Source organism: Condylura cristata, unplaced genomic scaffold (assembly GCF_000260355.1).
Source record: "Condylura cristata isolate star-nosed mole 26May11 unplaced genomic scaffold, ConCri1.0 scaffold00017, whole genome shotgun sequence".
In the NCBI taxonomy this organism is placed as follows: Eukaryota; Metazoa; Chordata; class Mammalia; order Eulipotyphla; family Talpidae; genus Condylura; species Condylura cristata.
Window position 1 is genome coordinate 1,224,321 of NW_004567118.1, and position 14,205 is coordinate 1,238,525.

At 58.4% G+C, this 14,205-nt stretch overlaps 1 protein-coding gene across 1 annotated transcript in view; it reads left to right on the plus strand.

The window, feature by feature from the left end:
• Nucleotides 1-14,205, plus strand: part of MAP3K14 (mitogen-activated protein kinase kinase kinase 14) — a 37,065-nt gene that overhangs the window by 17,300 nt on the left and 5,560 nt on the right. Inside the window, exons 2-10 of the mRNA XM_004684071.2 lie at nt 1,283-1,558; nt 2,659-2,728; nt 4,174-4,393; nt 4,497-5,063; nt 5,923-6,060; nt 11,165-11,294; nt 11,513-11,644; nt 12,085-12,189; nt 13,942-14,105. Coding sequence (XP_004684128.1) covers nt 1,303-1,558; nt 2,659-2,728; nt 4,174-4,393; nt 4,497-5,063; nt 5,923-6,060; nt 11,165-11,294; nt 11,513-11,644; nt 12,085-12,189; nt 13,942-14,105 — 1,782 coding nt within the window. The 5' untranslated portion in view covers nt 1,283-1,302. The remainder of the gene's footprint in view (nt 1-1,282; nt 1,559-2,658; nt 2,729-4,173; nt 4,394-4,496; nt 5,064-5,922; nt 6,061-11,164; nt 11,295-11,512; nt 11,645-12,084; nt 12,190-13,941; nt 14,106-14,205) is intronic.

The window sequence follows — 14,205 nt, forward strand, 5'->3', positions numbered from 1 at the left end:
GAGACTGCCATCTGGCCCTGGACGTTTCTGGTTGAGTTTCTGGTTGTGTTTTCTAATTTCAGTTCCTGGGATCCTGGGACAGGAGTGGGGTTAACTGAACAGTACAGAAAGTGTTTTATATTTTGATCTTTAGTGATGATAACCTTTTAAAGATGCATCATATTGCAGTTCCCTGTTTCGTAAGCACAGTGACAGCCCCAGACTAGGAGCCAGCCTGGAGCACCCGGTGTGCAGAACCAAGTCTAGGCCTCCTTGGTGAAAGCTGGAGCTGCCAGGGCTAAACGTCGGGAGGTTCTAAAGGGTGGACATGTAAGGATCAAATCAGTAGTGACCCACAAGGCCAGCCCACCTTACCCCGCCTCCAGCGTTGGCACGGGCTCCGTGGCATTCCTGGAGAGGCAGGCCAGTCGGAACTGGTGTTTCCCAGCTTCCCACAGTGTCCAGCCAGATAGGGCAAAAGGCCAGAGAGCCAGAGGTTTGGCTTCCCACTACCCGCCTTTCTGCCCTAGCAGCAGATGGAGGCGTGATCCCAGGCCGGTGGACGGCCTGCCAGCGGGAGACCGCATCTGCCCGCAACCACTAAAAGCAGCCATGAGCACACTGAGGAAGAACCTCGGTGGGTGCCTTCTAGTCTGAAGCCAGTTGCCCCCAAGAAGGGCCTGCCCTCTGGGGACTCACAGCCGCCATGTCACAGCCTCAGAGGGAAGCCATTCTCCTTCATGCAGCCCCAGGCCCCTTGCTGCTGGCCAGCTGGGCCAGCTCCATGCCCACCACCTGTGCCTCCTGCTAGCACATGGGGCAGGTGAAGGTGGCACCCAGAGAGAGATGACCCCTTGTGCTTTGCCGCATGTTTGCAGAGGTGGGGGTTGCTGTTGGGGGTGCTAATGGCAGTTAGCCACCGATGTTGTCTGAGAGGTAAATGATGCCTGGGAGACATGTTCAACCGATGAATTTGGATTTTAGGGAAGGAAGCCTGCCCATTCCTCCCACAGAGCCACAAGCAGGCCCATCTTGAGAAAAGAGCCAGGCCCTGGCACTGGCATTTGCGTGCAGTTTCACACCCAGATGTCTGTGCTGGGCTGTGGGGGAAGTGGGGGGTCTGTGGATGGTGGTATGCTGTCCAGCTGGGGCTCGCCCCATGGAGCCGGTCAAGCTGGTGAGAGATCCACTCTTGCCGTGGGAGCTCGGGAGGACGGATGAGGTACAAGGCAGCAGAGATGTCCCCTCCGCCTTCTGGGCCTCTTCGGGGTCCAGGAGTGACCCGCTCTGTGCTTGGTCTCAGGGAGAGCGTGAGCCTGGGAGATGGCAGTGATGGAGATGGCCTGCCCAGGCGCCCCTGGCTCGGCAGTCGGGCAGCAGAAGGAGCTCGGCAAAGCCAAGGAGAAGACGCAGGCCGTGGGGAAGAAGGAAAGCTCCGTCAGCCAGCTGGAGGCCGTGGAGAAGAGCCCCGTGTTCTGCGGCAAGTGGGAGATCCTGAACGACGTGATCACCAAGGGCACCGCCAAGGAGGGCTCCGAGGGCGGGCTGGCCAGCATCTCCATCATCGCCCAGGCCGAATGTAAGGACACCGCGTGGGGGTGTTGGCAGAGAGGGCAGCTGGGTGGGCCCGTCGCGGGGCTGGGCAGAGGTGAACCCAGGTGAGGGTCCCCCTATATAAGAGGGGAGGTCAGGGTGGCCACTAGGTCGATTCTCCCATAATACAGCGGAGTTAAGTGTGAGTCAGTGTGGAGTTGTGGGGCTGGGACATAGGACACAGAGAGAGAGAAGGGGTGAGTGGCGGCTTTGAACTGTCGTGACCAGAGCAGCAGGCGAGAGCTGGGCTGGGAGCAGCAACGTGTGGGGCTGAGGCACTCCGCGGAGTTATCAAGCTCTCAGTGTTGTGCTGTGGCCTTGAGCAGCCTGCACTGCTCTTGAAAGGCCCGGGACAGGAAAGGCCAGGTCTCCTGGAAAGTCCCTGCGAGGCCTGTAGGCCTTTCACACCCTTCCACCTTGAGGTAGCCCCACCCCAAAGAATGAACACCTGCTCTTTAGCTGACAGGGCCAGTGGAGGGACCGCAGGGCAAGACGGGGTCTTTGCTTCCACTCACAATACCCGAGATGAGTCAGGATAGTGGCTGCCACCGACGGCTGAGGATTCCCAGGAGGCTGAGTGGAGCCCAGAGTCCTCTGCCCACACCTTCCCTTGACCTAGGGAAGAGCCGAGCGAGAGGCAGCCCCATGGCCCTTCCCCACATTTACTCATCTTCCCTGGCAGCTGGCTTTGGGGAGATGAGAGAAGCAAAATTTAAATGGCGTGAGTGACATAGTGGCAACAGCACGCACATACGGTCACAGACGCAGAGGTGTCTTCCTACCGAGCTGTGAACGGGTGCCTGGCCCTCGCTGAGGGTCAGGCCACCTGACTTAAGCCTCTCAGTATGACAGTCCCACAGCCTTATAGTCCCGAGCTGTAGTTGGACTTTCTGCCGTCGGCCCTTCAGCAGGGCAGGGGACACTGGACTCTGCAAAAACGCTGGCCTCGGTGGGCGGTAGGCCCCCTTCTGAGCAGAAGCAGAGGGGATGGCCCTCTGGGGTTCCTGTCAGATGTCTCTCTCCTAAGTGCTGAATTCCTGTTGTTTCTCTTCTCCTTTCTCTAACTCCCTCTCCTTTGCTTTAAAGGTGAGAATAGCCAAGAGTTCAGCCCCACTTTCTCTGAACGGATTTTTATTGCTGGGTCAAAACAGTACAGGTAAGCAAGGAGGCCAGGAACCGAATCGGGTCCCCTGCCCCTCCCGTGGCCAGGCTGTTCCCAAGTGACCCTGGCTCCCTCCTCCAGCACCTGTGGTTCAGCTCTTTGGAACCCAGCCAGGCTTTCCTGGCCGAGCTGCTCTCGGGCAGAGATTTTCAAAAGCTTTCATGGCCTGCGGATGACTGTCTCTGGGCCACCTCGGCTGGACGGTTTATTTTTATTCTCAAGTCCCTGCTGCTCCCCCTGGCTTCCCATCAATGGGGGGGGGGGGTTTGGGGGTTGCTGGGAATGGGAGTCGCTTTCCCTTTTCCCTCTGTTGTGAGAACGGAGGGCCACTCCCGGACAGGCCTGCTGTGTCTTCTCTCCTGTGAGACACACCCAAGGAGGGAAGCGCCTCACAAACAGGCAGGGACACCCACAGCTGGTGGAGTCTGCACAGACGGAAGCTACAGAAAGGAAGCCAGAGACGCCTCAGCCAGTTCCCAGGCTTGTGGTCCCCAAAGATTCTTGGCCACTAGAAGTTGAAGCTGGAAACAGTTCCTTCCTCTCCCACGGGCAGACTTGTGTAGCCCTGGAATATGGGCCCTGTTCAGGATCAGCAAGTCAAGGGGGGCTGCTCCCCCTGAACCTAGTTGTGCTGGGGTCGGCCACATTCCTTGCCTGCCCGGCGGCCTTTTAGCCCAGCGCCAGGGGTCTCTGATGCTTCGCCCTCTTTCAGCTGCCTATAGGCCCCCAGCCACCCCCAGACCCGAGGCGAGCCTGCCTCCTTTGTGGGGGCCAGATGATGAGCCACGGGAGAGGGCCGGGGCTCAGTCTGCTCCACAGCTGCTTGTCAGTGGCTGTTTCAGACACTTCTGTTGCCTGTGCCGTTAGCATCTGGCAGGGGCAGAGCCAACTTAGATGGGGTGGTGGTGAGAGAAGGCCGCCCCCGCCCAGCCACGCCAGGGTATCTTTCCGTGGCCCCTCACCTCCCCACAGCAGCCCTGCCTTCCCAAGAACCAACTGACGGCCAGACCCCACTGTCCGTCCTTGTGAGGAGCAGAAACAAACTTAAGCCGGTGCCAGTGCCCCCTCCTGGGAGCTCCAGGGGCCGCCTGCCTGCGGGAGAGCAGCATGGGGACTGTGTCTACTGCGCGTCAAAAAGAAGAGCGGTGTCCCCCCCTCAGTGATGACGGCCGCCCCTCGGAAGCAGCCCCGGCACTAGGCGGCTCGTTTGAACCTCAACACAATACTGACCCTGTTTTATGAACAAACCCCGCAGAAGGAAACAAATCAGTACTGCACCCGTTTTAGAAACGAGGAGACGGCTCGTTGAGTTTAAGGGCTTTCCCGCATTCGTACAGTCCAAGAGTTGGGGTTCCGCCTCGGGTCTGTGGGTCCCCACAGCAGCTCCCTGCGCCCTACAGCTTCCTGCCCCCTCAAATTCTCTGTCCCCCTGTTGACAGCCAGCCCGAGAGTCTCGATCAGATCCCCAACAATGTGGCCCACTCGACCGAGGGGAAGATGGCCCGCGTGTGCTGGAAGGGAAAACGGCGCGGCAAGGCCCGGAAGAAACGCAAGAGGAGGAGCGGCGCCCGGTCGCTGGCCCCGGCCGGAGTGGGCGTGGCCGTGGCCAAGCCCCGCCCCAGGACCCCGGAGCAGGAGAGCTGCACCGTCCCCGTGCAGGTGCGGCCCCCCAGCCCGCCGGGCGGGGGCTCTGGCCCGACCTCCGCCCACCAGGCCCCCTGCAGACCGGCCGCGCCCTGATAAGCTGTCTTTTTCCCTGCAGGAGGATGAGTCTCCGCTGAACACCCCGTATGTTAGAAACACCCCCCAGTTCACCAAGCCTCTGAAGGAGCCAGACCTCAGCCAACTGTGTTTTAAGAAACTCGGGGAGGGTCTGAAGCCAGCCCTGCCTCGCTCGGAACTCCACAAACTGATCAGCCCCTTGCAATGTCTGAACCACGTGTGGAAACTCCACCACCCGCAGCACACAGGCCCTCTGCCCCAGGCCGCCCGCCCCTTCCCCTACAGCCGACTGCCCCACCCCTTCCCATTCCACCCTCTGCAGCCCTGGGAACCTCATCCCCTGGAGTCCTTCTTTCTGGGCAAACTGGCCTCTGTAGGCAGCCCGCAGCCCCAGCCCGGCCCACACCTCAAGCCCAGCGGCCCCCCTCGCGGCACGTGTGAGCAGTTCTCTGTGGAGGAATACCTTGTGCACGCCCTGCAGGGCAGTGTGAGCTCAGGCCAGGCCCGCAGCCTGGCCAGCCTCGCCAAGACCTGGTCGGCAGGGGGCTCCAGACCCCAGGACCCCAGCCCCAAAACCGAGGAGAGCGAGGGAGTCCTGCTTACTGAGGTAAGTAGTCAGTCCCCCCAGACACACGCACAGCCACCTCTGCTGCCAGGGGAGAGTAGGTGGGGCCCACTGGGGAGAAGAGGCATCCTGGGGCTGCCTGACCCCTCCCAAGCCCACCGGTGGGGGGCGGGGCGACTATATCATGCGTGTGATTACAAATCAAAGAGTGGAAAGTTGCTTCTCACTGACGACAAGCAGCGCCTCCATGCCACCTCTAGGCTCACTTCCCATTCTTGGCCATTTCTCCCTCTAATTCTTCTGGGCGGCTGCTCTGTTATCGCTAAATGCTAGGTGTGTCTTTATGAATAATACATATGCTGAGAACAGGGATAAGCAAGCGCCACTGCAGGTGTGACCCCGTGCCCCCGAGTCCCGGGGCACCCCCACCCGGCCCCCGGCACTAGGGCTCTTCCCAGAGAACCCCGGCACTAAACGGCTTTCGCAGAGGCAGGCTTCTGGGTGGCGCGCCATCCACCGTGGACCTGACCCCTCTACCCCCGCCTCTTTCCAGTGGCCTTTACCGCTGCCCCTCAGCTCCTGAGCTCTCTTTTTCATTGCCCTCCTCGCCGACCGCTGTGTTTCTGCCCCGCAGCCTCAAATCCGGGGCAGAGGGTGTCCAGCGCGAGGATCAGCTGGCCCCACAGCCCACAGGAAGCTTTCCCTTGCCCTAACCGTTTCCTATGACCCCCTCTGTGGCCCTCTCTGCAGAGCCTTGCCTCTCAGCCAGAAGAGGGCAGGGTCTTTGCTCAGGAGGGCTCAGCTCAGCAGCCTGGCAGGGCCCACCGCTGGAAAGCCTGCCTCCCTGTGGCCCTCCATCCCGCCCTGGCTCTGAGGCTGCTGTCTCTGCTCCCCTCCCCAGAAACTCAAGCCTGTGGATTATGAGTACCGGGAGGAGGTCCACTGGGCCACGCGCCAGCCCTGCCTGGGCAGAGGCTCCTTTGGAGAGGTGCACAGGATGGAGGACAAGCAGACGGGCTTCCAGTGTGCTGTCAAAAAGGTACACAAGGCTAGAAACAACAAAAGCCATGCCGAGCTGGAGAGGGGAGCCAGCAGGTGGCCAGTGGCGTCCCTCCACTTTCCTCCCAAGCTGGTCACCAGGCGTGGTCTGACTTGCTCGCCGGCCTGGCCGCTGCCTCCCGCCCGGCCAGCAGGGACTGGAAGGAAGCCATCTCCATCACATGCCTGGCCCGGGAGCCACGCTTGGTATGCGTGTACAGGAGAGGGTGCGTGAGTGCCCGCAGCCTGGGCCACGCCTGATGCCAGGGCCCTTGGGTGCAAGTCAAAACCTGGAGGATGATTGGAATGTCGTGAAATTCACATTGAGCTGGCACCCCTACACCCCACGGTGGGGACGCTTGGGGAGTCAGACAGATCCGATTTGAATTTGGGGTCTGCCTATCGTCAGCCAAGTATAACAGACATGGAGAAGAGATGAGACTTAGCAGAAGAAAAGGCTTGTCTGACTAGTCTAGACTTTGGCTCTGAACCACTTTCAGGAAGGGGGTGGAGGGGGCGCAGAGGGTTCATGGTCCCGGCATTCTGACTAGAGGCAGAGACATGAGTCATCTCTCCCACTCCCTTATCTCACTAATGTGCCTCTGGAGACCAGAGAGGGTGTGAGCTTTGCCCAGAGCCACACAGCTGGAGCTGGAACTGGAACTAAGCCTCCAACCCAGTCACACTTAGCCAGGCCCAGCAGCAGTGCCACGGTCTTTGGAGTGCTGGCCTACTCAGTCGTCGTCTCCTCTCCCTCCCCTGACTCCGCTCACTTCATGTGTCCTGGGCCCAAATTTGCCTCAGCGCCCACACCCAGACCTTGAAAGCCAGAAAGCAGAAACATCTCCATGGGCCACTTCTTTGGCCTGTGGGCAGAGTGAAATAAGCTAACTAAAAGATGCACTTTGTTTTCAAGTGGCTATGTCAAGGACACTAATCCCCGAAAGGAAAGGGACCAAATAGCCAGACCAGACAGGCCCAGCATGCTCAGGCCAGTGGAGAATGGACTCTACCCGCCTTGTGCTGGGACCTGCGTCTCCGGGGTGCCAGAGCTCAATCTGTGATGTGATCAACCTCCCCCCACCCTGCTTGTAGTGAGCCAGGGATGAGAGTCCTAGCGTTTGGGCGTCGGGGTGATGGGCTGAGAGAGGGGACTATCCGCAGGTATTACCCCAAACTCCACATATAATGTATCAGATAAATAAGCTCCACCCCACCATCCCCCACTGACCTAAACACTGCTGAGCTCTCGCCAGCCTGGGTCATCATCTTCCACTCGGATGCCAAGGCCACGTGCCTGACCTCCTCAGCTGCAGCTCCCTCCCCGGCCACCGGAGAAGGCCCAGCTGTCCCTGCTCAGAGGTGGTGGGAGGAGGGTGAGAGAGTGTGAAGTGTCCTGGAGATGAACACCCAGTGCTGGGGCGCTTAGTCACTGGGCTGCTCAGCTGTTCCCCGGCTGGAGAGAGTCCCAGGCAACAAGGTAAACAACCCCAATATAGTAGAAGACAACAAATACCCCAGTTCTCACCTCCCCAAGACAGTCGGAAAAGCTCCAAACACAGGGAGCTGGCTCCTCCCCGCAGGAGCTCAGGGGCCTGTCTGGCAGCGCTCAGCTGCCCTGTGGCCAGGCAGCCCTCCTCTCACTCCCGGGCCTAGGACCAGTGCCAGAGGCGTCCTGTAGGGTTTTCAGCTGGAAGATCTGAGAAACTGTTCCCTGTTCCCTGTAAGGGGGGAGGGACGGGAAGGGCCGGCCCTAGGGCCAGGGGTCAGCCGTGGAGCGCTTAGGGTCAGAGCAAGTCTGGGCACCTTCCCACACCCCCGCGGAGGATCCAGGACATGGTGACATCAGCACCCCTCCTTCTAGAACATCTGTGGCCGGAGACCCAAGGCTGATGTGCCCAGATCCAGTGTTTATAGGAGGGGTTTTGCTTTTGGTTTTGAAAGGTTTTGTTTGGTCTCTTACTGGCAATCAGATACAGGCTCCTTAGGGAAGGCTGCAGGTGACAGCCAAGGCAGCAAGCCCCCACTCCACGCACCTCTGACATCTCTTCAGACTTGCTTGACGATTATGGAGAAGTCATTGTTTCTTTTCTAAAACAAGGTTGTGTTCTGGAGGTTTCTCTACCAAGTCTTCACTAGCCCTACATCATGGGCCAGCGTGATGCCCAGGTCAGTGCACGCACAGCGCTTTCTGACGGCCAGTGTGGCAGTCCTAGCCAGTAGGAGAGTCCAGGATTCGAACTCCTGCGACCCGGGTGTTACAGTGTGCGTGTGTGTGTGTGTTGTGTGTATGGTCAGCACATACATTTCCTATGGAAACAGGTCCGTATCATCAGAATTTCACAAGGAGTCATGGCCCAAAGAGGGTTAACAACAGCAGCTGGAACGTGGGGTTCAGGGAGCCTCCTTTTGGCACCGGGGCACTTAGGGCAGCGTGGCTTTGGCCAGGTCAAGCCAGCCATGATGGCACTTGAAGCCACGCACTGGTCATGGGGGAGGGGCACTTATGTGGCACAGAGGTGGCAGCCATCAGCGGGGGACGGTGAGGTCAGCTTGAATAGATGTTTAGAAGGAAAATGGAGCTAGGAGAGGGTCAGAATAGGTGGATGGTGATGAGGATTAAGGGGGGGCCTCCAACAGTGGTTGGGTACATGAGCCCAGGCGGTGTGTCACTCGTGGACCTCATGTCCTGGGGTCTTTAAAAGAATGTCTGGAATTGCTGTTAGCCCTGTTTTCACTGATGGAGCACCATGGATAGATACCACAGCAAACGAGGGGAAAGCTTCATGAGGGAAAACTGCTGCTGCCACTCGCCACCCCTGTCAGCTGCAGTCACGTAACAGGGAAGTGGCACTGGGGGTTAGGTGGCTGCTGAGCACGCAGCCTCCTGGTGTGCCACCTCCGCCGTCTGGAGAAACACTCAGGATGTAAGCACTAGTCAGTCTGGAGATACCTTTGGGGGCGCGGGGAAGGGTCAGGCTTCCCCAACCAGAATCCCCTTTAGCTCTCTGCTGCTTTATACCCAGTGCCCTCCGCGCGCGACTGGCCCAGACGTCAGCTTCCTACCGAGTGTGCAGCGAGCACGCCTCGGGGCTGTGGTGGGGCTGCAAAGGGCCGAGCAGCCCCAGTGGGAAGCGGATGTTAAAGTTAGTTGTCCTGACGGGCTCTTATCACAGCCCCTCCCAGATGGACCCTGGAGTCCAGAGAGGGGAGCTAGGTGAGCCCACAGCTGGCTAGTGCAGACACCACTGACTCCCTCAGGACCACCCTCAGCCCTCTGCCCCAGCTTCTGAAGCACCTTCTGCGGTGTCTCCAGCCCTTTAGTCTGGGTGGCTGGAGACACTTCACCCGCTAGAGGACTGACAGCTTCCCTCAAAGTTAGCCAGGCTTTCTCGGTTCACAGTCCTTAGAGGGTCGTTCATTTTTTACCAGTGCCCCAGGCCAGGAACAAGTATTCTAACTGTTCTGTTCATTAAGCTTTTAGGTCAAAGGGCATGTCTTTATTCTGACAGCTCAGGAGCCATTTGAATAACCACTTAAGTGAAAAGAAAACTTCCTCCTCTCATCTTCCAGTCCTAAGGAGGGATGGGGTATATGGGGGGGGCAGCACCCAACTTCTCAAATGTTGACATCAGATTAGACACCATAACTTTCATTTCCTGCTCCACATCCCCCACGCCCCCAAGTACTTTCTATCACAACAACCTCCAAAACTCGGGGCTCCTCCAGGCTGTGTCATGGGAAGGAACGCGCTCAGGCGTGACACGGGCCTTCTGGAGCTCAGCTGCAGGGTGTCCCACAGACAAGGGCACCGTTACCTCTGACACCCAAGTGCCCCAGTGGACTCCGCCCACACTTGGGGTGCAAGGGGTTAAAGACACTGGCTAAGTCCCGTTGGTGCGTTCCAACCGAGACTTAGAACTGGAAACCCTGACAGAGTCGAAATTCCCTGGGTTAGTTAACCGAAGCGGATCTTAACTTTAAGTACCAGGAGAGACATTCTCCACCGGCGGGCGGAAGCCCCACACCCTCGCGCTCCTATTTGCGGGGTCAGCGCATCCAGCCCACGGCGTCCCTCCTGCCTTCTTCCCGGAAGGTGCCGCTGGCGCCCCCTGGTGTTGCTTCGGGGCTAACTTGAGAAGCTGCAGCAACCACCGTGGGGGAAACCTCTGAGGACTCCCACGTGTTTAATAAGCTGCCCTGGCCTGAGCTGGAGAAAGTGGGGAGCCAGCATTTCCCGAGCACCCGGAGGTGGCTGGGCCTGATGCTGGTTATCCTCTAAATTTTCACTGATCACAGGGACCATATGCCGCTGGCCTCACCACTCACGTACGGGAAACACCTTTGGAGGTGGCCAGAGTTTCCATCTAAGGCCTATTTCTTCCCACCATGCCGCGCTGATCCCTGCAGAAAGCCAAGCAGTCCACAGCCAGAGAGGCCTTGGCCAAACCCTACCCAGAAGCCTCTGGCCAGATGCTGGGGAAACTGCTGCAGACAGAGCAGACAAACACAGCCGCACCTGAATGGCTGTTTCTGTCCCTGGAGGGAAAGCAAATGGCTGAGAGGGTAGGGAGGGCTGAGGAGGAAGCTGCGGAGGGCCAGCACCAGGCTTCTCAGAGCCCAGCAGCCCAAGAGTGGGCGTGGAGGCCGATAAACAAGAGGGCCGTGTCTAGAAGTTGCGTGGACATTGGGCCAGGGGGAATCTGTCTAGCAGATTGGAGGGTGGGCAGCTTGCCTGAGTCTGATGAGACTCCAGTTCTGATGGATTCTGTTTTCCCACGTCAGCACTGCAGAACTTCCATCAAGCACAGCAGGCCCCAAATAATGTCATTTCATTCAGCCTCTTTTCCTCTGAACGTTGATGAGGAAAGAAAAAGTTTGGGCCCTCTTGAACAAAACAGTCTATTGGGGCATCTGCTTTTTTAAGCTTGCGCTGATGTTGGGATGTAAGTTCTGGGCCTGCCCCCTGCCCCAGGGCACACAGCCTATGGCTTAGTGTCTGAGGGTCTAGTGCTGCCTGACCTCAAAATGGCCCTGGGAACAGCAGCAGTCTCTGCAAGAGGCTGGACCTGCCCTGACCTGCCGCTGCCTCTGGGCTGTCACAGGTGCGCGTGGACGTGTTTCGGGCCGAGGAGCTGGTAGCCTGTGCGGGACTGAAGTCACCCAGGATCGTCCCTTTGTACGGCGCTGTGAGGGAGGGCCCTTGGGTCAACATCTTCATGGAACTGCTGGAAGGTAAGGGCCAGGGCCCACCTTCTCCCTCGGGATTCACATCCAAGGGTTTCCGAGTCTTGCCCAGGTTGACCTTACCCCCAGTCAACTCATTTGTAATCTCTCGACCCTGTGACCTCGGCAGGAAAAAGGCTGCTTTCCACCACCTGCCCCTCAGAGTCCTTGCCCCTGACTTGCTTAAAAGTCCTGGTCCTGGTAAAGACTGGCCATTGGTCTCCTAGGTGGCTCGCTGGGCCAGCTCATAAAGCAGAAGGGCTGTCTGCCAGAGGACCGGGCCCTGTACTACCTGGGTCAGGCCCTGGAAGGGCTGGAATACCTCCACACCCAGAGGATTCTGCACGGCGATGTCAAAGGTGAGGCTCCGCCCCCACTACACTGACCCCAGCAGCTCCTTCCTCACCCGCTGATCTCCTTCACCTTCTGTGCCTGTGGTCACCTCCAGGGGCAGGGCCTACTCCTGGCCGGCAGGGCTGTGTGTTCCCTCAAGTCACAGCCAGGCCCCGTGGTTTCCGGTGGGTGGGGGCCACTGGGCGAGGGAGGCGGCAGAGCTGAGGGACAGTGTCCCCATGTGTAAACTCTGGTCCTGTCCCCTCACCCTCAGAGATCCTGCCTGCTGCTGCCCCTAGCACAAACTGATAACCTCCTCCTCCTTCCATGACTAATGAAACTAATCAGAAGCTGCAGCCACCATGTAGAGTCAGCCAGAAAATTGCCTCATGGAGGTCCAGGTTAGACCAGGTAGACCAGGGCTGTGACTCACCTGTTCCTTTTCTTCGCCGGGACGGCCTGGCAGCTGACAATGTGTTGCTGTCCAGCGACGGAAGCCGCGCAGCCCTCTGTGACTTTGGCCACGCCATGTGCCTTCAGCCCGACGGCCTGGGGAAGTCCTTACTCACAGGTAAGCCCCAAGGTCCCTCTGTGACGTGCAGCCAGCAGCCTTCACTAGGCACTAGCTGTACCCTCCTGTCACTTCAGGTGGCACTGAGAGGCGGGAGTCCTTTACAGCCACGGTGGACTTCAGCCCACACTGTCCTCTGGGATTATAAGGTTTTGTTAGCTGATGCAGTAGCTCCTGGCAGGTGCTCCTTTCTGAAGTTCCTGTCATACAGAGATGGAGCAGAAAAGGCTGGGCGCCGCGCCCGCGCCCTAGGTCCCAGGCTTCCTGCCTCAGCGCCCCCCAGCTCCTGCCTCTTGTTGGGCCCTTTCAGGGCAGCCGTGCTCCTGGCCCAGTGACCCTGTGTGACCTCAGCTCTCCCTCGCCTGGGAGCAGTTTCTGGAAGCAGATGGGAAGGCTGACTGAGGGGCCTAGACTTCGTAGCTGCAGAAATGATTCTTTTAACTTGTAGTTCTCGGGTTATTAAAATATCCATGCCTGTTGTAAAATACTTGATAACCACAGAGTTAACCGGTACAGAGGGGAAGGAAAAACTAAGGGTGAACTGGCTTTGTGAAAATGTAGGCAATTCCTTCCAGGTGATTTTTTTCTATGCAAAGACCATTTGTTCCAGCAAGCATAGGACAGGTTCACTGTCGATTCCGGCAGACAGGGGAGAGTCCTGGAGCTCCCAGTGGCTCCTTCAGGCTCTAGTGCTCTCTCAGGGAGCCGGGCACAGAGGCACTGCAGGCCTGGAGGCTGCATGCAGAGAGGCAGGCAGGCAGCTGGGCCTCCCAACCCCCACAAACCTTTGCTCTTCTCTCGCTCTCTCGTGGTCTCACCTCTGCTGCAGCGGGCTGGGTGGTCTGCCCTTATATCCCCGGCCTCCTGGCTCAGGTGTGCACACTTACGGCGCTCACTAACCATCCTCCAGGTGGTCAGCCTCAGGCACGCGTGGCCCCGCCCACACTCCCCGTCAGGGTCCCAGGTGATCCCCACAGAAGCCAACGGCGTAAAAAGCCTGACGGGCTCCCTTACCCTGCACCATTATCGTGCAATTTTATGCCCTGCTTTCTTTCATTTATAGCAGTGAGCACAAAATGATTTCATTTTGACCAAAGGGGAAATAAACTTTTAGAAATGTGTGATTTATTTTCACAAAATTATGTTGATAAATTGTAAATTGAACATAAACACCCCGCCTCTGTTTTAAAATAACTTTTGTGGGATTTTTCTATTAGAAAAATATTTTTTTCTTTTCCAATAGTTTCTTGCAGAAGGTAGAGCCAACTGAAAGTAGAAATTACCAATCACTGGTAAAAAATACTGTTAGCATCTGGCCTCCATCCTTCCAGTCTTTTATTCTCATAGCTCTCAATGATCGGGGTTTTGTGTCCCCACTTCCTGAAGCTTCAGGAGCCTCCTGCCATTTTCAGTGTCCAGACCCGCCCACATTCCCGCCCGCATTTTCAAGAGTCGCTTAAGGGTTTCACTTAGGGGCAGAGCCCTTATCTCGGATGGTGTGTGTTTAGGCCCCCAAGGACAAGGACCCTGGCTTCACTGCCCCCCAGCAAGTTCCCGGATGGTGTGTGTTTAGGCCCCCAAGGACAAGGACCCTGGCTTCACTGCCCCCCAGCAAGTTCCCTTGGGGATTTCTCCTTCCAAGCTTCGCCTAACAGACAGGCCTGGGGTGTGGCAGGAGGTGGCCTGGCTGGCCGCTGCGGCTCCTGCCCGGGAGCGTGCGGGGTGCCACTCTCGCTGCCTTTGCCTCCCCAGGGGACTACATCCCGGGCACAGAGACGCACATGGCCCCCGAGGTGGTGCTGGGCAAGCCCTGCGACGCCAAGGTGGATGTGTGGAGCAGCTGCTGCATGATGCTGCACATGCTCAACGGCTGCCACCCGTGGACCCAGCACTTCCGAGGGCCGCTGTGCCTCAAGGTCAGGGGCGCCAGCCACGGCTGGGGGGGGCCTCCCGTGGTGGCTGCTCCTCGTGACCCTCGGGAGCGAGAAGCGGGGGAGGAGGCCCGTGAGGTGCAGG